This window comes from Salmo salar, unplaced genomic scaffold (assembly GCF_965601325.2).
Source record: "Salmo salar unplaced genomic scaffold, fSalSal1 ptg000648l, whole genome shotgun sequence".
Lineage (NCBI taxonomy): Eukaryota > Metazoa > Chordata > Actinopteri > Salmoniformes > Salmonidae > Salmo > Salmo salar.
In genome coordinates this window covers 45,772-70,933 of record NW_027675452.1, presented here as the reverse complement: position 1 = coordinate 70,933, position 25,162 = coordinate 45,772, and the positions used below count along the sequence as shown (strand labels likewise).

The 25,162-nt window shown below is 44.6% G+C and overlaps 3 protein-coding genes across 5 annotated transcripts; 1 reads left to right on the top strand and 2 right to left on the bottom strand.

Moving 5' to 3' along the window:
• Nucleotides 1–1,172: 1,172 nt before the first annotated feature.
• LOC145877047 (uncharacterized) lies at nucleotides 1,173–4,464 on the bottom strand. Its single transcript, XM_082972343.1, has 3 exons — nucleotides 3,993–4,464; nucleotides 2,142–3,871; nucleotides 1,173–1,861 (listed from the first exon to the last, which is right to left on the bottom strand). The coding sequence occupies exons 1-3, from the start codon at nucleotides 4,183–4,185 to the stop codon at nucleotides 1,244–1,246; spliced, it is 2,541 nt and encodes an 846-aa protein (XP_082828469.1). The 5' UTR covers nucleotides 4,186–4,464; the 3' UTR covers nucleotides 1,173–1,243.
• A 2,891-nt stretch (nucleotides 4,465–7,355) lies between these two features.
• On the top strand, nucleotides 7,356–19,491 carry LOC145877048 (uncharacterized). 3 transcript variants are annotated; one of them, XM_082972344.1, is made up of 7 exons: nucleotides 7,356–8,208; nucleotides 11,740–12,151; nucleotides 12,792–13,749; nucleotides 14,269–14,456; nucleotides 16,109–16,169; nucleotides 16,409–16,703; nucleotides 16,904–19,491. In XM_082972344.1, exons 3-7 carry the CDS (start codon nucleotides 13,559–13,561, stop codon nucleotides 17,807–17,809), a joined length of 1,641 nt encoding a protein of 546 aa, XP_082828470.1. In that variant the 5' UTR covers nucleotides 7,356–8,208; nucleotides 11,740–12,151; nucleotides 12,792–13,558; the 3' UTR covers nucleotides 17,810–19,491. The 3 variants fall into 3 exon arrangements, with proteins under 3 accessions (XP_082828470.1, XP_082828472.1, XP_082828471.1); XM_082972345.1 differs by having other exon boundaries at nucleotides 7,359–8,208; nucleotides 13,586–13,749; XM_082972346.1 differs by lacking the exon at nucleotides 11,740–12,151 and having other exon boundaries at nucleotides 7,357–8,208; nucleotides 13,586–13,749.
• LOC145877046 (uncharacterized) lies at nucleotides 15,844–24,427 on the bottom strand. Its single transcript, XM_082972342.1, has 4 exons — nucleotides 23,953–24,427; nucleotides 22,129–23,831; nucleotides 21,437–21,848; nucleotides 15,844–20,527 (listed from the first exon to the last, which is right to left on the bottom strand). Exons 1-4 carry the CDS (start codon nucleotides 24,143–24,145, stop codon nucleotides 19,884–19,886), a joined length of 2,952 nt encoding a protein of 983 aa, XP_082828468.1. The 5' UTR covers nucleotides 24,146–24,427; the 3' UTR covers nucleotides 15,844–19,883.
• Nucleotides 24,428–25,162: the final 735 nt, after the last annotated feature.

Sequence of the window (25,162 nt, the reverse complement as noted above, 5' to 3'; positions counted from 1 at the left end):
CGGGTCGGCTGGGCGCCTGTGAGACGGGTCGGCTGGGCGCGTGTGCGACGGGTCGGCTGGGCGCGTGTGAGACGGGTCGGCTGGGCACGTGTGCGACGGGTCGGCTGGCCGGGTGCAACTGCGACAGGGATCGGCTGGGTGCGTGTGCAACGGGTCGGCTGGCCGGGTGCCTGTGTGACAGGGGTTGGCTGGGGACCTGTTGAGAAAAGATTGCAAAAATAACAGAAAGAAAAGAAAGAATAGGTCAAATAAACATGACCATTTCCAGGCCAATTACCTGTATAAAAAATCCAATATTATTAGGTATATACAAGGTATAACAAACCATCCACTTGGAGAGCTAGCCTGACCTACAAGGTGTAACAAACCATCCACTTGGAGAGCTAGCCTGACCTACAAGGTGTAACAAACCATCCACTTGGAGAGCTAGCCTGACCTACAAGGTGTAACAAACCATCCACTTGGAGAGCTAGCCTGACCTACAAGGTGTAACAAACCATCCACTTGGAGAGCTAGCCTGACCTACAAGGTGTAACAAACCATCCACTTGGAGAGCTAGCCTGACCTACAAGGTGTAACAAACCATCCACTTGGAGAGCTAGCCTGACCTACAAGGTGTAACAAACCATCCACTTGGAGAGCTAGCCTGACCTACAAGGTGTAACAAACCATCCACTTGGAGAGCTAGCCTGACCTACAAGGTGTAACAAACCATCCACTTGGAGAGCTAGCCTGACCTACAAGGTGTAACAAACCATCCACTTGGAGAGCTAGCCTGACCTACAAGGTATAACAAACCATCCACTTGGAGAGCTAGCCTGACCTACAAGGTGTAACAAACCATCCACTTGGAGAGCTAGCCTGACCTACAAGGTGTAACAAACCATCCACTTGGAGAGCTAGCCTGACCTACAAGGTGTAACAAACCATCCACTTGGAGAGCTAGCCTGACCTACAAGGTGTAACAAACCATCCACTTGGAGAGCTAGCCTGACCTACAAGGTGTAACAAACCATCCACTTGGAGAGCTAGCCTGACCTACAAGGTGTAACAAACCATCCACTTGGAGAGCTAGCCTGACCTACAAGGTGTAACAAACCATCCACTTGGAGAGCTAGCCTGACCTACAAGGTGTAACAAACCATCCACTTGGAGAGCTAGCCTGACCTACAAGGTGTAACAAACCATCCACTTGGAGAGCTAGCCTGACCTACAAGGTGTAACAAACCATCCACTTGGAGAGCTAGCCTGACCTACAAGGTGTGACATTTGAGTTCATACCACAAACTATCTTCCAAAGACCTGTGCTGACGTAATCGGGTTGAGGACACAACTTAAACGCCATTGCTGACTGAATTCTCATCTTTTGTCCAGGTTTTGGTTCTTCAGCATTGGGGTTCAGAGGGCAGTATCTGACATGCTTCCATAGTGACTTTTGAATGTACAGACCTTGACAGTGCATGCAGTGGGTGTAATCTGGAGTGGATCCTGGCACTTTGGGATGGGAACAGGAGGCCATCTCTCCACTCCCACGTCTTGCTACCGCAACACTATGCACCCTCTGACATATCCTCTTAGCTGGATTATGAGACCCAGAGTCTGTTTGGATGTTCATGTCTTTGTTGCCGTCTGAAGGGCTGATCTCAGTCCCCGGGTTGTTTTCATCACATAAGTTAGACAAATCAGATGGTTCATTCAGCACACCACTAGAATGGCATGTTCTCTTTGCTGGTTTACGTGCCTCAGAGTCTTCTTTAGTGCAGGAGCTACTGTCTGAAGAGTTGCTGTCTGTAACTGAGATGTTTTCGTCACTCCAGTTACAGAAATTAGATGCTTTATTTGATTCCACATTACTAGAATCCTAAGGGGGAAACAAAAAGGAAAGATTAATGTAATATGAAAACTCACGGACAGCAGAGATCCCCGTTTTGGAACTTGGATATGGTCATAGAGTTCAGCATTTTAAACAATGTATATCCTTTATATTTAAATTACTTTACATTTATTCATGTTTATATTTTTCAGTATTCATTTTCTGCTATTGCTTTCAAAATCTCATGTAGTCTCTGGAATTAAATGCTGCTTTTTTTTGTGCTGAGTGCCTTTGAACATGTTTAATAATAAATTAAATATAATCTTACTTGTTCTGAAGAAGTGCTGGGACTCTGATGAACTTTACCATTTTCACTCTGAGCTGCAGAACATTCTGGATTTACTGCAGAGATGAGCTGAGAGTCCCTGGTTGGTTCTGATACTCTGCTGTCAGATTCCAGCTGCTGTTCCTCCTGATTCGTCCAGAGTTCCTCTTGTTTTGTGGGCTCTGGGTCCTCCAGACCCAGCCTGGGGCTTCTCTCCTGCTGCTCTGGGGGAACCTCCTCTTTAGAGACAGGGAGAGAGGGCTGCTGGGAGTCTGGAGAGAAGGGAGGGGGAATGGGTCTCTCCATCCCATCAACATGTTCTTCTATGTTTTCTACCTGGGCTTCAGAACAGTCTGGATTTGCTACAGAGTGTGTTGGTTCTGATAGCCCAATGTGAAGCTGCTCTTCCTCCTGCCTGGTCCTGAATTCCTCCCATTTGTCTTTAACCTTTTTGGGCTCTGGATCCTCCTGCTGCAGACTGGGGCTCCTCTCTTGCTGCTCAGGGGGAACCTCCTCTTCAAAGCCAGGGAGTTCTGGAGGGTAGGAAGGTAGAATGGGTCTCTCCAGCACATCAACGTATTCTTCTGTCTTTTCACTCTGAGCTGCAGAACAGTCTGGATTTGCTACAGACGTTGGTTCTAAAACTCTGCAGAGGCTGGTTGGTTCTAAAACTCTGCAGAGGCTGGTTGGTTCTGATACTCTGCAGAGGCTGGTTGGTTCTAAAACTCTGCAAAGGCTGGTTGGTTCTAAAACTCTGCAAAGGCTGATTGGTTCTGATACTCTGCAGAGGCTGGTTGGTTCTAAAACTCTGATTTTAGACTCCAGACCTTGAGGCTGGTCTTCCCCCTGACTGGTCCTGAGGTCCTCCTGTTCCTCTTTAATCTGTGTGGGCTCTGGGTCCTCCTGTCCCAGACTGGGGCTACTCTCCTGCTCACAGTGCTGCTGCTCAGGGGGAACGGCCCCTTCGGAGACAGGAAGAGAGAGCTGCTGGGAGTCTGGAGGGAAGAAAAGGAGAATAAGCATCTCCACTGCCTCATCAACACATACTCTGTTTTCACCCAGAGCTGCAGAACATTCTGGATTTACTGCAGAGATGAGCTGAGAGTCCCTGGTTGGTTCTGATACTCTGCTGTCAGATTCCAGCTGCTGTTCCTCCTGATTCGTCCAGAGTTCCTCTTGTTTTGTGGGCTCTGGGTCCTCCAGACCCAGCCTGGGGCTTCTCTCCTGCTGCTCTGGGGGAACCTCCTCTTTAGAGACAGGGAGAGAGGGCTGCTGGGAGTCTGGAGAGAAGGGAGGGGGAATGGGTCTCTCCATCCCATCAACATGTTCTTCTATGTTTTCTACCTGGGCTTCAGAGAGGAGCTGAGAGTCCCTGGTTGGTTCTGATACTCTGTAGTCCTCTCCATCAGGTTCTGTTTTGATCTGTTCAGTTGTGTTGGTGGGTTGAGAGTCTCTCTCTCTGTTCTCCAAGGTTTGGTCAAGATGTGAGGGCAGAGATGGGTCCTGTTCATAGTCACTTTTCACACAGGCAGGGATCAAGAGGTCTTTGGTATCAGGTTCCAGCCCTTGAGGCTGCTCTTCCTCTTGACTGGTCCTGAGGTCCTCCTGTTCCCCTTTAATCTGTGTGGGCTCTGGGTCCTCCTGCCCCAGACTGGGGCTACTCTCCTCCTCACAGTGCTGCTGCTCAGGGGGAACGGCCTCTTCGGAGACCAGAAGAGAGAGCTGCTGGGAGTCTGGCGGGAGGGGAAAGAAAACCCATAATGATTACATTTGTATAAGTATTTGATCAATAAGTGTTGCCCACAGTAACTATATGATTCGTGCATTTTGAGGTGTCATTATATAATTGCAAACCTTCGCGCTGTAACTTGATTTCGGAGCTGAAAACCAAATCCAACAGGCTCTGTAGACGTTTGTTCTCCTCATTTGAACGGGAGATTTCTTCCTGGTACTCGCCTAAATGTTGTTCAAGTACAACGGATATCTCCATAGCTACCGCTGTTAATCGTTCGGTAAGAAACACATTCAAGAACTGTAATCGTGACATTTTATATTCACGACGTAAACAAACCAAAGCACTAGCCGTTCACGTTCTGCCTCTTCTTCTTCTATATTGTTTTATGGCATTTGGTACACAATTTAAATGGTGTACTATCACCACCTACTGGAAGTAAATATGCCTCCAACTTCAAAACCTTTCTTTCACACGGTGTGACAAATTCGTTTACATTTTATTCCCCAGTATTCGTTAACCTCAGTGGATCGTCCATACGGGGTTGATGGGTTACTGCAGGTAGCTAGCTTTCTACAACATCTAAAAAAGAGCACAGGAAGCGTACTTCTAGTAGGTGACGGAAGTGCAACATTGAAGTTTGGTTCCAAAACACCAAACAATAATAAAAAGAAGAAGCAAAATCATTGGCCACTTTAATAAATAGATCACAAGTCTCTTTAATAATGCCACTTTAATAATGTTTACCTATCTTACATCACTCATCTCATATGTATATACTGTATTTTATACCATCTATTGCATCTTGCCTATGCCGCTCGGTCATCACTCATCCATATATTTATATGTTCTTATTACACCCCTTTACTTAGATTTGTGTGTATAAGGTAGTTGTTGTGGAATTGTTAGATTACTTGTTAGATATTACTGCACTGTCGGAACTAGAAGCACAAGCATTCCTCTACACTCGCAATAACATCTGCGAACCATGTGTATGTGACCAATAACATTTGATTTGATTAAGTGTTGAGGAGGAGCAGTTGAAATTGAAGATCCCCAGTGTCTGTGACGACTGCCGTTTGATGAGACGTAGATCCGGTGGGAAAACGAAGAATGATGTGTCATGCTGAGTTTTGATGCAGAGTCGTCACCAGGAGGGCCGGTCCTTGCCGTTCTGCTGCCATTGGCGAGAACATAAAATGCCGTCTAAAATATGTATTTTGAAGACGTTGAAGTTCAGAATGAAAGGGGAAAATGTATTTTCCAGGACAGTGAAAAGGCATCTTTTCTGGACATTGAAATCAGGCTCATGTTCAAATCAGGCTCATTTTTGGCTATGAATGAAAGTTGAAAATAAGTAATTTATAGACGTCTATGTTTTGGCCAAATCAAGGCTTCTCTAGACCGGACAAAATCTGGACCAAAGAAAGATGTCTATGAATGGTTCAGATTTGTTCCAGACCGGACCAAAAACCAATGTCCGTGGAACTGAAGGCCGGTCCGGGAACAGCACCAAAAAAAGACATCCAGAAGGTGTCGACGTCGGTCCGTGCTTACTGGGGTGTAGCCTACAGTGTTGCCTAAAATGTAATGTTATGAATGCCCATCTATGTGGTAAGCCAATCATTTGTAAAACATCAAAAAGTCCGGACAGGACCAAAAAAAGATGTCCAAAATGTGTCGGTTTGTGCTTACTGGGGTGTAGCCCACCATGACGGCCTGCAATGGAATTTTATGAATGCCCTTCGATGTGGTAGGCCCACCGTTTTGTAAAACAGGCCATTGCGTTGGCTTTATTAGTCCTGTTTCCTGTGACTAATACATTTGGCTATTTAAACTCTGAATATCAGCTACCCAACTTTATCAGGAGTTTTAGGAGCCTATTGCAATGTGTTTACACAGCGAGAAATGCAGAAGTATTTTATTTTTCGCTATGATCAGCTTGTCAAAAATGTACAGATACAAACTTGAAACCACTGATCATGACAATGGGATGAAACTCCTGGACAACGGTTGTGATTGTCCATTCCATATTGTCCATTTTACATTGACCTGTCCTGTTTTTAGGATATGTTGTTTGTTAACATGACAGTGCATTTTGTATTTGATTGAGCTCTATTTGGGTTAGGCTATTTGATCGGAGAAACCTGTATGATGTGAAAAGTTGTGGGGGTGATCATGGGGCTGGAGATGGGAGATGTCTGGTGAGAGAATGGCAGATTGAGGTTGCCTTAGTTACAGTAGTACAGGAAGTGTCTATGCTGAAGCAGGGAAGAGAGTGGTAGAGGAACATGGGGGGATTCCTGTGAATCGGCAGAGATCAAGAGACCGTGATGGGAAGAAAATTTGCTTGTAAGGTTGGCTTTTTAGCATTTATAGCGGTGGTTGTCAATTGTACTGCAGAAATGAATTGAAAGTCACAGAAAATAGAGATTGTGGTGGCAGTGGTAGAGAAGTACTTGGGATTGCGAGGATGTACTGCAGAACAGCTGCAGGGGGAGAGCTAGGGTTATGTCTTCTCAACACATTGGTTTAGAGTTGGACTAGATAGGGTTCAATAGTGGAATGGGTGGCAATTTCCCTTTTTCCCAATATTGTATTATTGTATCAAAGAATGTAATGTAGGTAGGCCGTGAATGGCGTCACACACCACTACAGTAGATGGCGGTGTATGCACCTTAAAGTTGGATGCAATCCGACAACCAATCCCAAAGAAGAAGAAGAAGACGAAGAAGAACTAAAACAGGAAGTGAATAGCTAGATCGTTGGTTTATTTTCCTCGTTGACATGTGGCTCTACAGACCCTAAAATTCCCAAATTACAGATGGAGTTGAATACGTTTCTTACGCAGCGATTAATAGCGGCTGCTGTGGAGATATCGTCTGTCTTTGGAAAAAAAGATAGTCGAGTACCAGGTAGAAATCTCCCGTTCGAAGGAGGAGAACAAACGTCCACAGAGGCTGTTGGATTTGGTTTTCCACCCGGAAATCAAGTTACATCGAGCAGGGAAAATAATTATTCTCATTTAGTCATTCACACACACAGTTAGACTGCAGTATATTAACCCGTCTGTCTCCACACCCGGGGGACCCAAACAAGCATGTTTCCTGTAGTAACCTTGCAAAATCACCACTTCCATAAATATAGTTTTTTTTATTTTGGTGTTTTTTTATTCTATTAAATACATTGGAATGGTTAGGGTTCAATGTGAGTGAACCCTGCTGTGAGAGTCTATAGGACTGTATACATCTTTAAAATCTAAAAGCCTTTTATTGACCTGACAGTATCTCTATTCTAGCCACAGTGAGTCTGGGTTCTGTACTAACTCTCCACTCAGTCTCATCTGTTTAACTCAGTATGGAAATTATTTCACATAGTATTTCAACCCAGGTCTGAAGATCACACAGATCACTAGCCAGAGGGAACAACAAGCATCGTGTGTGTGTGTGTGTGTGTGTGTGTGTGTGTGTGTGTGTGTGTGTGTGTGTGTGTCATGCGCCTCAGCAGGGTGATAGAAACATCCTTTTTCCAGGGATACAGTATCTTCAACCTATCACCCCCATTTCTTTTTTTTTATTCTCGTGTATTACATTTTATATGACCAGTATAACTGCATCAGAGGAGGCTGGTGGGAGGAGTTTTAGGAGGATGGGCTTATTGTAATGGCTGGAATGGAATAAATGGAACAGTATTAATCATATAGAATCCACGTTGGACTCAGTTCCGTTGATTGCTCCTATAGCACCTCACACCAGCCTCTGAACTGCATTGTTAAGGAAGAGCTTGCAGTCAGGCGTTTCGCGGTACTGTTTACACCTGCTGTATCCTGCTGTACGTGAATAAACTCTGATTTGATTTGTTTTCCTTTTCTTCCCTCCAGACTCCCAGCAGCTCTCTCTTCCGGTCTCCGAAGAGGCCGTTCCCCCTGAGCAGCAGCACTGTGAGGAGGAGAGTAGCCCCAGTCTGGGGCAGGAGGACCCAGAGCCCACACAGATTAAAGGGGAACAGGAGGACCTCAGGACCAGTCAAGAGGAAGAGCAGCCTCAAGGGCTGGAACCTGATACCAAAGACCTCTTGATCCCTGCCTGTGTGAAAAGTGACTATGAACAGGACCCATCTCTGCCCTCACATCTTGACCAAACCTTGGAGAACAGAGAGAGAGACTCTCAACCCACCAACACAACTGAACAGATCAAAACAGAACCTGATGGAGAGGACTACAGAGTATCAGAACCAACCAGGGACTCTCAGCTCCTCTCTGCAGTAAATCCAGAATGTTCTGCAGCTCAGAGTGAAAATGGTAAAGTTCATCAGAGTCCCAGCACTTCTTCAGAACAAGTAAGATTATATTTAATTTAATGTATTAGTAAACATGTAGAACAGCACAAAAAGGCAGCATTTAATTGTAGAGAAAACAGCCAAGTGATTACATGAGATTTTGAAAGCAATTTCCTTACAGAAAATGAATACAAAAAAAAAAATATGAACATGAATATATACATTTTAAAGTACATTTTAAATATAAAGTATATGGACAATTCCAGCGTTATGGACATTACATTTGCAAGCAAAATCCCAAGCAAAATCTCAACCAAATAGAATGTGTGTCTATAGTACTCCTTGGGTGAACCCAAAACAGCACACTTCTAAATACTGTCAAGTTGGAGAAAGTCATTAAATGTATGTCAAACAAAAATCAATGATTGCAAAGTGAAACAAACCATACAACTCTATGCACAAGGACTACTTTTGTAGATGCAAATTCTGGTATCAGAATGACGGCACCAACGGCACAAACCGTCATTCTGTTACCAAACGTTTTATCTGTACTGGTCTTCCAGTAAATGTGTTTTTGTAAAACATTCTGTGGAAATTGTTCAAGGTTGTCCTTGTGCATACAGTAGTTGTATGGTTTGTTTAACCTTGCAATCATTGTTTTTTGTTTGACATGCACTATATATACAAAGTATGTGGACACCCCTTTAAATTAGTGGCTTCGGCTATTTCAGCTAAACCCGTTGCTGACAGGTGTGTAAAATCGAGCACACTGCCATGCAATCTCCATAGACAAACATTGGCAGTAGAATGGCCTTACTGAAGAGCTTAGTGACTTTCAACGTGGCGCCGTCATAGGATGCCACATTTACAACAAGTCAGTTGGTCAAATTTGTGCCCTGCTACAGCTGCCCGGTCAACTGTAAGTGCTGTTATTGTGAAGTGGAAACGTCAAGGAGTAACAACGGCTCAGCCGCGAAGTGGTAGGCCACACAAGTTCACAGAGCAGGACCGCCAAGTGCTGAAGCGCGTAGAGCTTAAAAATCATCTGTCCTCGGTTGCAACACTCACTACCAAGTTCCAAACTGCCTCTGGAAGCAACGTCAGCACAATTAACTGTTCGTCGGAGCTTCATTTAAATGAGTCTCCACGGCCGAGCAGCTGCACACAAGCCTAAGATCACCATGTGGTGTAAAGTTCGCCACCATTGGACTCTGGAGCAGTGGAAACACGTTCTCTGGAGTGATGAATCACGCCTCACCATCTGGAAGTCCGATGGACAAATCTGGGTTTGACGGATGACCGGAGAACGCTACCTGTCCGAATGCATAGTGCCAACTGTAAAGTTTGCTGAAGGAAGAATAATGGTCTGGGGCTGTTTTTCATGGTTCAGGCTAGGCCCCTTAGTTCCAGAGAAGGGAAATCTTAATGCTACAGCATACATTGACATTCTAGACGATTCTGTGCTTCCAACTTTGTGGAAACAGTTTGGGAAAGGCCCTTTCCTGTTTCAACATGACAATACCCCCGTGCACAAAGCGAAGTCCATACAGAAATGGTTTGTCGAGATTGGCGTGGAAGAACTTGACTGGCCTGCACAGAGCCCTGACCTCAACCCCATCAAACACCTTTTGGATGAAATGGAATGCCGACTGCAAGCCAGGCCTAATCTCCCAATATCAGTGCCCGACCTCACTCATGCTCTTGTGGCTGAATGGAAGCAAGTCCCTGCGGGCAATGTTCCAACATCTAGTGGAAAGCCTTCCCAGAAGAGTGGAGGCTGTTATAGCAGAAAAGGGGGGGACCAACTCCATATTAATGCTCAGGATTTTGGAATGAGATGTTTGACGAGCAGGTGTCCACATACTTCTGGTCATGTAGTGTACATTTTAATGTGAAAAATCTGAGTCTCATTCCCACGGAATGGCCCACGTACAGTGCATTGGTAAAGAATTCATACCCCTTTTTCCACATTTTGTTACGTTACAGCCTTATTCTAAAATGGATTAAATAGTTTTTTCCCCCCTCATCAATCAATACACAATACCCCATAATGACAAAGCAAAAGCAGGTTTTTATAAATTTGCACATTCACATATACACAAGTATTCAGTCCTTTTACGCAGTACTTTGTTGAAGCACCTTTGGCAGCGTTTACAACCTCGAGTCTTCTTGGGGATGATGCTACAAGCTTGGCACACCTGTATTTGGGGAGTTTCTCCCATTCTTCTCTGCAGATCCTCTCAAGCTCTGTCGCATTGGATGGGTAGCGTCGCTGTACAGCTATTTTCAGGTCTGTCCTGAGATGTTCAATTCCGGGCTCTGGCTGGGCAACTCAAGGACATTCAGAGACTTGTCCCGAAGCCACTCCTGCGTTGTTGTCCTGTTGGAAGGTGAACCTTCGTCCCAGTCTGAGGTCCTGAGTGCTCTGGACCAAGTTTTCATCAAGGATCTCTCTGTACTTTGCTCTGTTCATCTTTCCTTCAATCTTGACTAGTCTTCCAGTCCCTGCCACCACCATGCGTCACCGTAGGGATGGTGCCAGGTTTCCTCCAGATGTGACGCTTGGCATTCAGGCTAAAGAGTTCAATCTTGGTTTCATCAGACCAGAAAATGTTGTTTCTCATGGTCTGAGAGTCTAGGTGTCTTTTGGCAAACTCCAAGTGGCTGTCATGTGCTTTTTACTGAGGAGTGGCTTCTGTCTGGCCACTCTACCATAAAGACCTGATTGGTGGAGTGCTGTAGAGATGGTTGTCCTTCTGGAAGGTTCTCCCATCTCCACAGAGGAGCTCTGTCAGAGTGACCATCGGGTTCTTTGTCACCTCCCTGACCAAGGCCCTTCTCCCCCGATTGCTCAGTTTGGCCGGGCGGACAGCTCTAGGAAGAGTCTTAGTGGTTCCAAACTTCTTCCATTTAAGAATGATGGAGGCCACTGTGTTCTTGGGAACCTTCAATGCTGCAGAAATGTTTTGGTACCATTCCCCAGATCTCTGCCTCAACGCAATCCTGTCTCTGAGCTCTACGGACAATTCCTTCGACCTCATGGCTTGGTTTTTGCTCTGACAATTTCGAGTCTCATAGCAAAGGGTCTGAATACTTATGTAAATAAGGTATGTTTCTTTTTTTTTATACATTTGCTAAAATTTCTAAACCTGTTTTTGCTTTGTCATTATGGGGTATTGTGTGTAGATTGATGAGGGGGAAAAAGTATTTTACAAATTTTAGAATAAGGCTGTAATGTTAAAAAAAGGGGGAAAATTCAAGGGGTCAGAATTTATTTATAGATTTTTTTTTTAACCTTTTTTTTTAACTAGGCAAGTCAGTTAAGAACAAATTCTTATTTTCAATAACGGCCTAGGAATAGTGGGTTAACTGCCAGAACGACAGATTTGTACCTTGTCAGCGCGGGGATTTGAACTTTCGATTACTAGCCCAACGCTCTAACCACTAGGCTACCCTGCCACCCTCTTTCCGAATGCACTGTACATTGTTTAACATGATAACTCTACGAACATATCTACGTTCCAAAATGGGATCTCTGCTGTCCGTGAGTTTTCATATTACATTAATCTTTCCTTTTTGTTTCCCCCTTAGGATTCTAGTAATGTGGAATCAAATAAAGCATCTAATTTCTGTAACTGGAGTGACGAAAACATCTCAGTTACAGACAGCAACTCTTCAGACAGTAGCTCCTGCACTAAAGAAGACTCTGAGGCACGTAAACCAGCAAAGAGAACATGCCATTCTAGTGGTGTGCTGAATGAACCATCTGATTTGTCTAACTTATGTGATGAAAACAACCCGGGGACTGAGATCAGCCCTTCAGACGGCAACAAAGACATGAACATCCAAACAGACTCTGGGTCTCATAATCCAGCTAAGAGGATATGTCAGAGGGTGCATAGTGTTGCGGTAGCAAGACGTGGGAGTGGAGAGATGGCCTCCTGTTCCCATCCCAAAGTGCCAGGATCCACTCCAGATTACACCCACTGCATGCACTGTCAAGGTCTGTACATTCAAAAGTCACTATGGAAGCATGTCAGATACTGCCCTCTGAACCCCAATGCTGAAGAACCAAAACCTGGACAAAAGATGAGGATTCAGTCAGCAATGCCGTTTAAGTTGTGTCCTCAACCCGATTACGTCAGCACAGGTCTTTGGAAGATAGTTTGTGGTATGAACTCAAATGTCACACCTTGTAGGTCAGGCTAGCTCTCCAAGTGGATGGTTTGTTACACCTTGTAGGTCAGGCTAGCTCTCCAAGTGGATGGTTTGTTACACCTTGTAGGTCAGGCTAGCTCTCCAAGTGGATGGTTTGTTACACCTTGTAGGTCAGGCTAGCTCTCCAAGTGGATGGTTTGTTACACCTTGTAGGTCAGGCTAGCTCTCCAAGTGGATGGTTTGTTACACCTTGTAGGTCAGGCTAGCTCTCCAAGTGGATGGTTTGTTACACCTTGTAGGTCAGGCTAGCTCTCCAAGTGGATGGTTTGTTATACCTTGTAGGTCAGGCTAGCTCTCCAAGTGGATGGTTTGTTATACCTTGTATATACCTAATAATATTGGATTTTTTATACAGGTAATTTGCCTGGAAATGGTCATGTTTATTTAACCTATTCATTTTTTCTGTCTTTCTCTGGTTGTTTCAGCTGCAAAATCGTCAACTCCTGTTGAGCCAAAAAGTGAAATCTAAAGATGTTACAGTAGTGTAAAAGAAGCGATGTGATTTGCATTGTGAAATGATTTTCCATTCTTTGCTGCCGTTTTTGCAATCTTTTAAGCAACCCAAACTTTAATGCTGTGGCCTGGCAATTTTTATCTTTACCTGATCCTTTCTAGCACGGTTCCAGCTACTATGGCTTGGCTTGGCTTGGTTTGGCTTGGTTTGGCTTGGTTTGGTTTGGCTTGGTTATTTTGGCTTGGTTTGGCTTGGTTTGGTTTGGTTATTTTGGTTTGGCTTGGCTTGGTTTGGTTATTTTGGCTTGGTTTGGCTTGGTTTGGTTATTTTGGTTTGGCTTGGTTTGGTTTGGTTATTTTGGTTTGGTTTGGTTTGGTTATTTTGGCTTGGTTTGGCTTGGTTTGGTTTGGTTATTTTGGTTTGGTTTGGCTTGGCTTGGTTTGGTTATTTTGGCTTGGTTTGGCTTGGTTTGGTTTGGCTTGGTTATTTTGGCTTGGTTTGGTTATTTTGGCTTGGTTTGGCTTGGTTTGGTTTGGCTTGGTAGTGTGAAAAGGGTCAAAAGATTGTCTGAATCAAAAGGTTGGGATTCTATCCAATCAGTGTGCGCTTTGACATAGAAGGTCATTTCAGATTGAGCCAACAAATGCAGAGTTTACCATGAATGTGGTGTCCGGGACCGTGGGGACATTGTCTTTAAAAGGTGCATAACCAGGCGAACGGATTCAATCCTGGTCCTAAATGTGGGTGTTCCTCTTCCCCCACCAGGACTACTACCAGAGGCTGGAGCAGCTGCAGAGAACCCATCTGAGGAACATGGCTGAGCTGGAGAAGATGTATATCTGTAAAAGGTCAAAGGTCAACAAGAAGGACGATGAGGAGCACAAGTGTTTGGAGAGAGAGGGCAGAGACATACAGGATCTCCAGCCCAGGTCTGATATCATGGCTTTTAGTACTGTACCTTTTGAAATGGAATTTAGTTTTTAGTTAAGTAGTTGTAGGCTATGTAACCTTGTGCTACCTTTTTACAAGACAGGGGAAAATGAAGTGTTTATTATACTGAACCAAAATATAAATGCAACATGTAATGTGTTGATTCCATGTTTCATGAGCTGAGGGCTATGCCTTCCCAGGCCCACCCATGGCTGTGCCCCTGCCCAGTCATGTGAAATCCATAGATTAGCGCCTAATGAATTTATTTCACTTGACTGATTTCCTTATATGAACTGTTATTCAGTAAAATCTTTGAAATTGTTGCATTTATATTTTTGTCCAGAGTAGTATTTGGGGGAACAAAAACATCAGTGTTTGTTTTGTTGTGCTTTTGAAAACGGTATTTTAGTGTTTCACATCATAAGGAGGGCTTTAACCGTGATGCGCTTGATACTTTTTCCATGGTAGCAACAATGAAAGCTCATCTTAAATGGTACTCAATCTCTCCTATCTCTCAGTGTCGCGTCGGAAAGCCAGAGCTCTGGCTCTATGCCAGTGAGGCGACTGCAGAGAATCCTTTCAGACGAGGAGCTTAATAACTTCCACGAGGAGACGTCCAGTGACGTGTCTGACCAATCAGGAGACGGTGTTGGTGGAGACGGAGGAGAGGAGGATAACCATTATGAACTGCTGCTGGAAGAGAGAGGTCAGTGGGAAAAAGAGCCATAAACAGCATGTCATAAATATGTCCCCTGCTGTAACATAATATGCTAATCTTCTCCTACCGTTGTCAATATTTTTGTAAATAATTCAGCAAAACGTTCACTAAATGGAAATACAGTAAGTTTCTGACTTTATTGTGAAATCCTGGTCACGTTTAAAAAATAAATGTATGTACTGTGTATAAACAGTGCCTTCAGAAAGCATTCAAATCCCTTGACTCATTCCATATTTTGCTGTGTTACAGCCTGAATTCAAAATTGATTAAATAAAAAAAATCTTCACCCATCTACACACAATACCCCATAATGACAAAGTGAAAACATGTTTTTATAATATTTTCTTTTTACATTTATTGGAAATTAAATACAGAAATACAGTATCTCATTTAAATAAGTATTCACACCCCTGAGTCAATACATGTTAGAATCCCCTTTGCCAGCGGTCACACCTGTAAGTCTCTAAGAACTTTGCACACCTGGATTGTATAATGTCTTCTTGGTAAGCAACTCCAGTGTAGATTTGGTGTTGTGTTTTCGGTTATTGTCCTGCTGAAAGGTGAATTCATCTCCCAGTGTCTGGTGGAAAGCAGACTGAACCAGGTTTTCCACTAGGATTTTCCTGCGCTTATCTTCCTGTGCTTATTTCATTTATTTTTTTTTATCCTGAAAAACTTCCAATCCTTAATGATTACAAGCATACCCATAACATAATGCAGTCACCACTAGGCTTGAAAATATGGAGCAAAAAATATATGTGTTGTATTTGCCCCAAACATAAGACTTGTTGCAAACAGGATGCATGTTTTGGAATATTTTTTATTCTGTACAGGCTTCCTTCTTTTCACTCTGTCAATTAGGTTAGTATTGTGGAGTAACTACAATGCTGTTGATCCATCCTCAGTTATCTCCTATTACAGCCATTCATCTCTGTAACTGTTTTAAAGTCACCATTGGCCTCATGGTGAAATCCCTGAGAGGTTTCCATCCTCTCCGGCAACTGAGTTAGGAAGGACACCTGTATCGTTGTAGTGACTGGGTGTATTGATACAACATCCAAAGTGTTATTAATAACTTCACCATGCTTAAAGGATATTCAATGTCTGGTTTTGAATTTTTACCCATCTACCAATAGGTGCCCTTCTTTGTGAGGCATTGGGAAACTTCTCTGGTCTTTGTGGTTGAATCTGTGTTTAAAATTCACTGCTCGACTGTGGGACCTTACAGATAACTGTATGTGTGGGGTACAGAGATGATTAGTACCCCACACATCGCAGACAGTGAGTCCATGGAACTTATGTGAATTGTTAAGCACTCCTGAACTTATTTATGCATGCCATAACAAAGGGGTTGAATATTTATTGACTCAAGACATTTCTGCTTTTCATTTTAATGAATTAGTAAAAAATGTGAAAAAAACATAATTCCACTTTGACATTATGGGGTATTGTGTGTAGAACAGTGTCAAAAAAAAGCTGAACTCAATTTTAAATTCAGGCTGTTACACAAACAAAATGTGGAATAAGTAAAGGGGCGTGAATACTTTCTGAAGGCATTGTAGGTCTACACAAAATCACTCAATCCATCCATCAAGGTCACATTTTTAATAGTTCACTATTTTGTCTCTTTCTGATTGTAGATGACAGCCACAGCCCCAGGGCCTGGAGCAGGAAGGACAAACCCCTCAGGAACAGTCTCAGGTAAAGAGAGAGAATGTGACTTCCTCTGTGGTACTTTATACATTAAATTGTTTTTAACTGTATGAATTATTTTTTCAAAAATAATCAATGTGCTCAACTCTTATCCTCTTGCGTAAATACATGAAAGGGTGCTTGGAGCCAAAGGTCAATCACATCAAAAAATGAAACAAGGCATCAAAGCATTCACTAGAAGATATACGTTGCAATTGAAGCTTTGTTTTACTATTGTTCCCCCACAGGGACAGTCAGTCCTGCTGTCCAGAGAGTATGACCACCACCACCACCACCACCGCCCATAAGCAGCCATCCTCTACTTCACCATCTAGGAGCCAGCTCCAGATCCAGCTCCAGCTGAGAGGCTGCTGCCCCAAGAGCCAGGGCAGAAACCAGGGAGGAAACCTGAGCAAGACAGGGAGGAGAACCAGAGGAGAGAGCTATAGGGGGGATAGAGGTCCTGATAACTCCAGGGGGACTGTGACCGTCCCCAAGCCGTTCAGGATGATGATGAGGGAGGAGGAGAAGAAGAGGAGGAAGGTGAGGAGGTTTTGTTTAGTTGTATTGTTCCCTAAAGAGTCTTGAATTAATAATGTAACATAGCATTCCATAGGGAATGTACTGCGTGTCATAAATACACTATATGTATGCCAGACGTGCTGAGCAAATGTCCCTCTGGGTGTTTGGGTTAAAAGTACTATATACAACTAATGTAATATTGATGTATTATTGTTATTAAGGTCAGGACGCGTTCGGAGGTGGAGCTGGAGAACTTGCTGCTGCGCCGGGAGCTGGACGAGCTGAGGGAGTGCGGCATGAAGTTCAGGGCCTCGCCGGCGCCCGCCCACACTCGCCTGCCGCTCTACGATGTCATCAGCTGCCGCCTCAGCCAGCGACCCGGTTACAATCCCGGTAACCACGGAGTTAACTTTAGTAATTATCGGTATGTCTCGGTCAGCGGTGGCAACCAACGGGCCTCCTCCTGCTCACCCCAGAGACCGTTCAGCTTCCTGGAGAGAGAGAGGAGGAAGAGGGAGCAGAGGATTGAAGTGGAACTGGAGAACCTGGTGGCCAAAGAGAGGAGGGCATTCAAGGCCAGGCCGGTGCCCAGGTCTGTGTACTACAGCCACAGCGCCACCCACAGGCAGCAGAGCAAAGTGCAACAGCAGCTGACGAGTCAGAAGATGAAACTGAAGAATATGACCCACCAACACAGCACGCAATCTACACCAGGCTTGCGGGCCGAGGGTCCAGGAGAGAAGAGGGGGGACACAGAGGGGGGAGAGGACCAGGGCCTAATGCTTGTGGAGAAAGAGAAGAGTTTTCGCCTAAAAAAGGAGGGACTCCCGTCCTACAACAGCAATAGCTACTGGAGGTCTCAGAGCCGGAGCAGGCGTCCGTCAATCAAGATGGGGACGGGGGGACCTAGGAAGCAGCTTGAGCTCCAGATTGACATGGCGTCGGAGAGGAGGAAGGGGAAGGAGAGAGAGAGGGAGTTGTCTTACATCGACCCACTCTGCACCCCTGGCAGCCCCTACCTCTGTTCGTCTCTCGTCAGTCAGGAGGACCTCCCTATCCCAGCCAGCAAAACAGACTACATCAGCGTGTGTAAAAGCCGTGATCAAGTCGTCGAAAGTGTTCTGTAAAGGGTTCATTCATTTTGGTCAAAGTCAAGACCTGTATCAAGTCTTCTGTAAAGGGTTCATTCACTCTGGTCAAAGTCAAGACCTGTATCAAGTGTTCTGTAAAGGGTTCATTCATTTTGGTCAAAGTCAAGACCTGTATCAAGTGTTCTGTAAAGGGTTCATTCATTTTGGTCAAAGTCAAGACCTGTATCAAGTGTTCTGTGAAGGGTTCATTCATTTTGGTCTAAGTTAAGACCTGTATCATCTACCACTAAACATGTTAACTCCTGTCTCTCTGTGGAATAAGTCAAGTGGTATAAATGCCTTCAGAAAGCATTTATACCACTTGACTTATTCCACATTTTGTTGTGTAACATCCTGGATTAAATGTTTTTCCCCACCCATCTACACACAATACCCCATAATGACAAAGTGGAAACATGTTTTTAGAAATATTTGCACATTTATTGAAAATGAAATATCTAATCTAATTTGTAAAATAAAAACTAAAAAACGAATTCCACTTTGACATGATGAGATATTGTTTGTAGGTCAGTGACAAATCTCAATTGAATCTATTTTAAATTCAGGCTGTAACACAAAATGTGGAAAAACGTAAAGGGGTGCGAATACCTTCTGAAGGCTCTGTCTCTAATGTAACAGAGTTGAGTTAATACATGACAGATCATTATATGACAGTGGTTTCATACATAAACTAGATGTTTTGGAGATATGAGACTGTATTTGTGTGTTATAATAATGGTACTAATCATGTTTCGATAAACTGTCTTGAATTTCCATTTTTGAATGAAGCCCTTGTTTTGATTGTGGCAATGTCTTTTTCCACTATTCTCAGGTGTATGACAATGCATCCACGAGAAAACAAACCATTCTAAAACACACAAAAGTAGTCTGTCTGTTGTGGAAAGTAAAACGAATCAATTTAGGGTAACATTGGCACATATTGTAAGGCTATCTCCCTAATTCGACACCAAATGAAGTTGTCGAGTAATGTGACATACACCAGACATTAAATTGGGATGTATGATATATATATTGGTATCTCTATAATGGCAAAATGACTGAGTCCTGCCCAATTCTATCATAAAAGTGACCATGTAGGAAGCAGTATTTAGCTCTATCAATAAAGATGATGATGATCATTAATAGTAACTTTAATAAAGCCCAACTGGGGTTGCAAAATTCTGATAGCTTTCCCAAAACTCACAGCTATTCTGTAAATCCTGGATAAAGGATTCTGGATTTCATGCTTAATCCCTTCTGATTCTGTGAATATTTCAACCAGGATTTCTGAAAAACCTGTGAATTTTGCTAACCTTAGCCCAACACTAGGTTGGTCAGCGAGCTAAGGAAAACAGTTTAATGTAGTAGTTGTAGTAAATGGTTTTAGCCAGGTAACATTTCATTGATCATGTCCTTAGAAGCAGACCTGCAACTGGAAAGTCACTGTTTTCAATCCCAAGTCTGAATGGAACAATTCTGGTAGGCTTTTGGGTATCCTCCTGCTGTTGTGTCCTTGAGCAAGACACAGAACCACTAAACTGCTCCAGGGACGCTTCAGTAACTGTCTGTTTCTCAGGGGTTGAAAAACAAGTTTAAAAAAGGGGCCATTTTATGTTGTTTCTGTCTGTAGAAAGATTGTATTCAATATTTAAATAATAAAATGTTTGATTCTTCCATTCTCTTAATGTTGGAGTATAATTTGACTTGCAGTATTTAAGTAATATCTAATTCAATATAAGTGAGGAAGATAATATTGTCCAACCCATTAGTTATCTAACAGCACCCCGACATTCCATGTCTTGAAATATGCATATTGACAGATTAAAAGTAAACTTACATTGTAAAACTTCTGACAGACAGATTTCTAACTTGGCCCATAACTTCTGAACTTTATAGCACACCCGGAAGGCACCAATTACTGAGTCAAAGAACAATAACATTTTGTTTGGCTAAGGTGTTGGGTTGCCAGTCTCTGGACCTGAGTTTGAGTCCCGGTCAGGGCTGCTGCCCCCTGAATTCCCTGCAGTACTCTGTCTCCGTTTGATTCTGTTATGTACATAGAGTTTAATGCCTAACCAGTTTCTGTGTTTGAGCGCCACAGGTTCTGACTGGAGGCATTTGAGGCAGTCCCTCTTTCCAGGAACTCGGCTACTCTTTCCAGGAACGGCATCATGCGTTTCTCTACTGCTGCTACCTCATCAATGATCCACTTTAATCTCACAGCGTTTCTTCGGGTCGGCTGGGTGCCTGTGCGACGGGTCGGCTGGGTGCCTGTGCGACGGCTCGGCTGGGCGCCTGTGCGACGGCTCGGCTGGGCGCCTGTGCGACGGCTCGGCTGGGCGCCTGTGCGACGGCTCGGCTGGGCGCCTGTGCGACGGCTCGGCTGGGCGCCTGTGCGACGGCTCGGCTGGGCGCCTGTGCGACGGGTCGGCTGGGCGCCTGTGCGACGGGTCGGCTGGGCGCCTGTGCGACGGGTCGGCTGGGCGCCTGTGCGACGGGTCGGCTGGGCGCCTGTGAGACGGGTCGGCTGGGCGCGTGTGCGACGGGTCGGCTGGGCGCGTGTGCGACGGGTCGGCTGGGCGCGTGTGAGACGGGTCGGCTGGGCACGTGTGCGACGGGTCGGCTGGCCGGGTGCAACTGCGACAGGGATCGGCTGGGTGCGTGTGCAACGGGTCGGCTGGCCGGGTGCCTGTGTGACAGGGGTTGGCTGGGGACCTGTTGAGAAAAGATTGCAAAAATAACAGAAAGAAAAGAAAGAATAGGTCAAATAAACATGACCATTTCCAGGCCAATTACCTGTATAAAAAATCCAATATTATTAGGTATATACAAGGTATAACAAACCATCCACTTGGAGAGCTAGCCTGACCTACAAGGTGTAACAAACCATCCACTTGGAGAGCTAGCCTGACCTACAAGGTGTAACAAACCATCCACTTGGAGAGCTAGCCTGACCTACAAGGTATAACAAACCATCCACTTGGAGAGCTAGCCTGACCTACAAGGTGTAACAAACCATCCACTTGGAGAGCTAGCCTGACCTACAAGGTGTAACAAACCATCCACTTGGAGAGCTAGCCTGACCTACAAGGTGTAACAAACCATCCACTTGGAGAGCTAGCCTGACCTACAAGGTGTAACAAACCATCCACTTGGAGAGCTAGCCTGACCTACAAGGTGTAACAAACCATCCACTTGGAGAGCTAGCCTGACCTACAAGGTGTAACAAACCATCCACTTGGAGAGCTAGCCTGACCTACAAGGTGTAACAAACCATCCACTTGGAGAGCTAGCCTGACCTACAAGGTGTAACAAACCATCCACTTGGAGAGCTAGCCTGACCTACAAGGTGTAACAAACCATCCACTTGGAGAGCTAGCCTGACCTACAAGGTGTAACAAACCATCCACTTGGAGAGCTAGCCTGACCTACAAGGTGTGACATTTGAGTTCATACCACAAACTATCTTCCAAAGACCTGTGCTGACGTAATCGGGTTGAGGACACAACTTAAACGCCATTGCTGACTGAATTCTCATCTTTTGTCCAGGTTTTGGTTCTTCAGCATTGGGGTTCAGAGGGCAGTATCTGACATGCTTCCATAGTGACTTTTGAATGTACAGACCTTGACAGTGCATGCAGTGGGTGTAATCTGGAGTGGATCCTGGCACTTTGGGATGGGAACAGGAGGCCATCTCTCCACTCCCACGTCTTGCTACCGCAACACTATGCACCCTCTGACATATCCTCTTAGCTGGATTATGAGACCCAGAGTCTGTTTGGATGTTCATGTCTTTGTTGCCGTCTGAAGGGCTGATCTCAGTCCCCGGGTTGTTTTCATCACATAAGTTAGACAAATCAGATGGTTCATTCAGCACACCACTAGAATGGCATGTTCTCTTTGCTGGTTTACGTGCCTCAGAGTCTTCTTTAGTGCAGGAGCTACTGTCTGAAGAGTTGCTGTCTGTAACTGAGATGTTTTCGTCACTCCAGTTACAGAAATTAGATGCTTTATTTGATTCCACATTACTAGAATCCTAAGGGGGAAACAAAAAGGAAAGATTAATGTAATATGAAAACTCACGGACAGCAGAGATCCCCGTTTTGGAACTTGGATATGGTCATAGAGTTCAGCATTTTAAACAATGTATATCCTTTATATTTAAATTACTTTACATTTATTCATGTTTATATTTTTCAGTATTCATTTTCTGCTATTGCTTTCAAAATCTCATGTAGTCTCTGGAATTAAATGCTGCTTTTTTTTGTGCTGAGTGCCTTTGAACATGTTTAATAATAAATTAAATATAATCTTACTTGTTCTGAAGAAGTGCTGGGACTCTGATGAACTTTACCATTTTCACTCTGAGCTGCAGAACATTCTGGATTTACTGCAGAGATGAGCTGAGAGTCCCTGGTTGGTTCTGATACTCTGCTGTCAGATTCCAGCTGCTGTTCCTCCTGATTCGTCCAGAGTTCCTCTTGTTTTGTGGGCTCTGGGTCCTCCAGACCCAGCCTGGGGCTTCTCTCCTGCTGCTCTGGGGGAACCTCCTCTTTAGAGACAGGGAGAGAGGGCTGCTGGGAGTCTGGAGAGAAGGGAGGGGGAATGGGTCTCTCCATCCCATCAACATGTTCTTCTATGTTTTCTACCTGGGCTTCAGAACAGTCTGGATTTGCTACAGAGTGTGTTGGTTCTGATAGCCCAATGTGAAGCTGCTCTTCCTCCTGCCTGGTCCTGAATTCCTCCCATTTGTCTTTAACCTTTTTGGGCTCTGGATCCTCCTGCTGCAGACTGGGGCTCCTCTCTTGCTGCTCAGGGGGAACCTCCTCTTCAAAGCCAGGGAGTTCTGGAGGGTAGGAAGGTAGAATGGGTCTCTCCAGCACATCAACGTATTCTTCTGTCTTTTCACTCTGAGCTGCAGAACAGTCTGGATTTGCTACAGACGTTGGTTCTAAAACTCTGCAGAGGCTGGTTGGTTCTAAAACTCTGCAGAGGCTGGTTGGTTCTGATACTCTGCAGAGGCTGGTTGGTTCTAAAACTCTGCAAAGGCTGATTGGTTCTGATACTCTGCAGAGGCTGGTTGGTTCTAAAACTCTGATTTTAGACTCCAGACCTTGAGGCTGGTCTTCCCCCTGACTGGTCCTGAGGTCCTCCTGTTCCTCTTTAATCTGTGTGGGCTCTGGGTCCTCCTGTCCCAGACTGGGGCTACTCTCCTGCTCACAGTGCTGCTGCTCAGGGGGAACGGCCCCTTCGGAGACAGGAAGAGAGAGCTGCTGGGAGTCTGGAGGGAAGAAAAGGAGAATAAGCATCTCCACTGCCTCATCAACACATACTCTGTTTTCACCCAGAGCTGCAGAACATTCTGGATTTACTGCAGAGATGAGCTGAGAGTCCCTGGTTGGTTCTGATACTCTGCTGTCAGATTCCAGCTGCTGTTCCTCCTGATTCGTCCAGAGTTCCTCTTGTTTTGTGGGCTCTGGGTCCTCCAGACCCAGCCTGGGGCTTCTCTCCTGCTGCTCTGGGGGAACCTCCTCTTTAGAGATAGGGAGAGAGGGCTGCTGGGAGTCTGGAGAGAAGGGAGGGGGAATGGGTCTCTCCATCCCATCAACATGTTCTTCTATGTTTTCTACCTGGGCTTCAGAGAGGAGCTGAGAGTCCCTGGTTGGTTCTGATACTCTGTAGTCCTCTCCATCAGGTTCTGTTTTGATCTGTTCAGTTGTGTTGGTGGGTTGAGAGTCTCTCTCTCTGTTCTCCAAGGTTTGGTCAAGATGTGAGGGCAGAGATGGGTCCTGTTCATAGTCACTTTTCACACAGGCAGGGATCAAGAGGTCTTTGGTATCAGGTTCCAGCCCTTGAGGCTGCTCTTCCTCTTGACTGGTCCTGAGGTCCTCCTGTTCCCCTTTAATCTGTGTGGGCTCTGGGTCCTCCTGCCCCAGACTGGGGCTACTCTCCTCCTCACAGTGCTGCTGCTCAGGGGGAACGGCCTCTTCGGAGACCAGAAGAGAGAGCTGCTGGGAGTCTGGCGGGAGGGGAAAGAAAACCCATAATGATTACATTTGTATAAGTATTTGATCAATAAGTGTTGCCCACAGTAACTATATGATTCGTGCATTTTGAGGTGTCATTATATAATTGCAAACCTTCGCGCTGTAACTTGATTTCGGAGCTGAAAACCAAATCCAACAGGCTCTGTAGACGTTTGTTCTCCTCATTTGAACGGGAGATTTCTTCCTGGTACTCGCCTAAATGTTGTTCAAGTACAACGGATATCTCCATAGCTACCGCTGTTAATCGTTCGGTAAGAAACACATTCAAGAACTGTAATCGTGACATTTTATATTCACGACGTAAACAAACCAAAGCACTAGCCGTTCACGTTCTGCCTCTTCTTCTTCTATATTGTTTTATGGCATTTGGTACACAATTTAAATGGTGTACTATCACCACCTACTGGAAGTAAATATGCCTCCAACTTCAAAACCTTTCTTTCACACGGTGTGACAAATTCGTTTACATTTTATTCCCCAGTATTCGTTAACCTCAGTGGATCGTCCATACGGGGTTGATGGGTTACTGCAGGTAGCTAGCTTTCTACAACATCTAAAAAAGAGCACAGGAAGCGTACTTCTAGTAGGTGACGGAAGTGCAACATTGAAGTTTGGTTCCAAAACACCAAACAATAATAAAAAGAAGAAGCAAAATCATTGGCCACTTTAATAAATAGATCACAAGTCTCTTTAATAATGCCACTTTAATAATGTTTACCTATCTTACATCACTCATCTCATATGTATATACTGTATTTTATACCATCTATTGCATCTTGCCTATGCCGCTCGGTCATCACTCATCCATATATTTATATGTTCTTATTACACCCCTTTACTTAGATTTGTGTGTATAAGGTAGTTGTTGTGGAATTGTTAGATTACTTGTTAGATATTACTGCACTGTCGGAACTAGAAGCACAAGCATTCCTCTACACTCGCAATAACATCTGCGAACCATGTGTATGTGACCAATAACATTTGATTTGATTAAGTGTTGAGGAGGAGCAGTTGAAATTGAAGATCCCCAGTGTCTGTGACGACTGCCGTTTGATGAGACGTAGATCCGGTGGGAAAACGAAGAATGATGTGTCATGCTGAGTTTTGATGCAGAGTCGTCACCAGGAGGGCCGGTCCTTGCCGTTCTGCTGCCATTGGCGAGAACATAAAATGCCGTCTAAAATATGTATTTTGAAGACGTTGAAGTTCAGAATGAAAGGGGAAAATGTATTTTCCAGGACAGTGAAAAGGCATCTTTTCTGGACATTGAAATCAGGCTCATGTTCAAATCAGGCTCATTTTT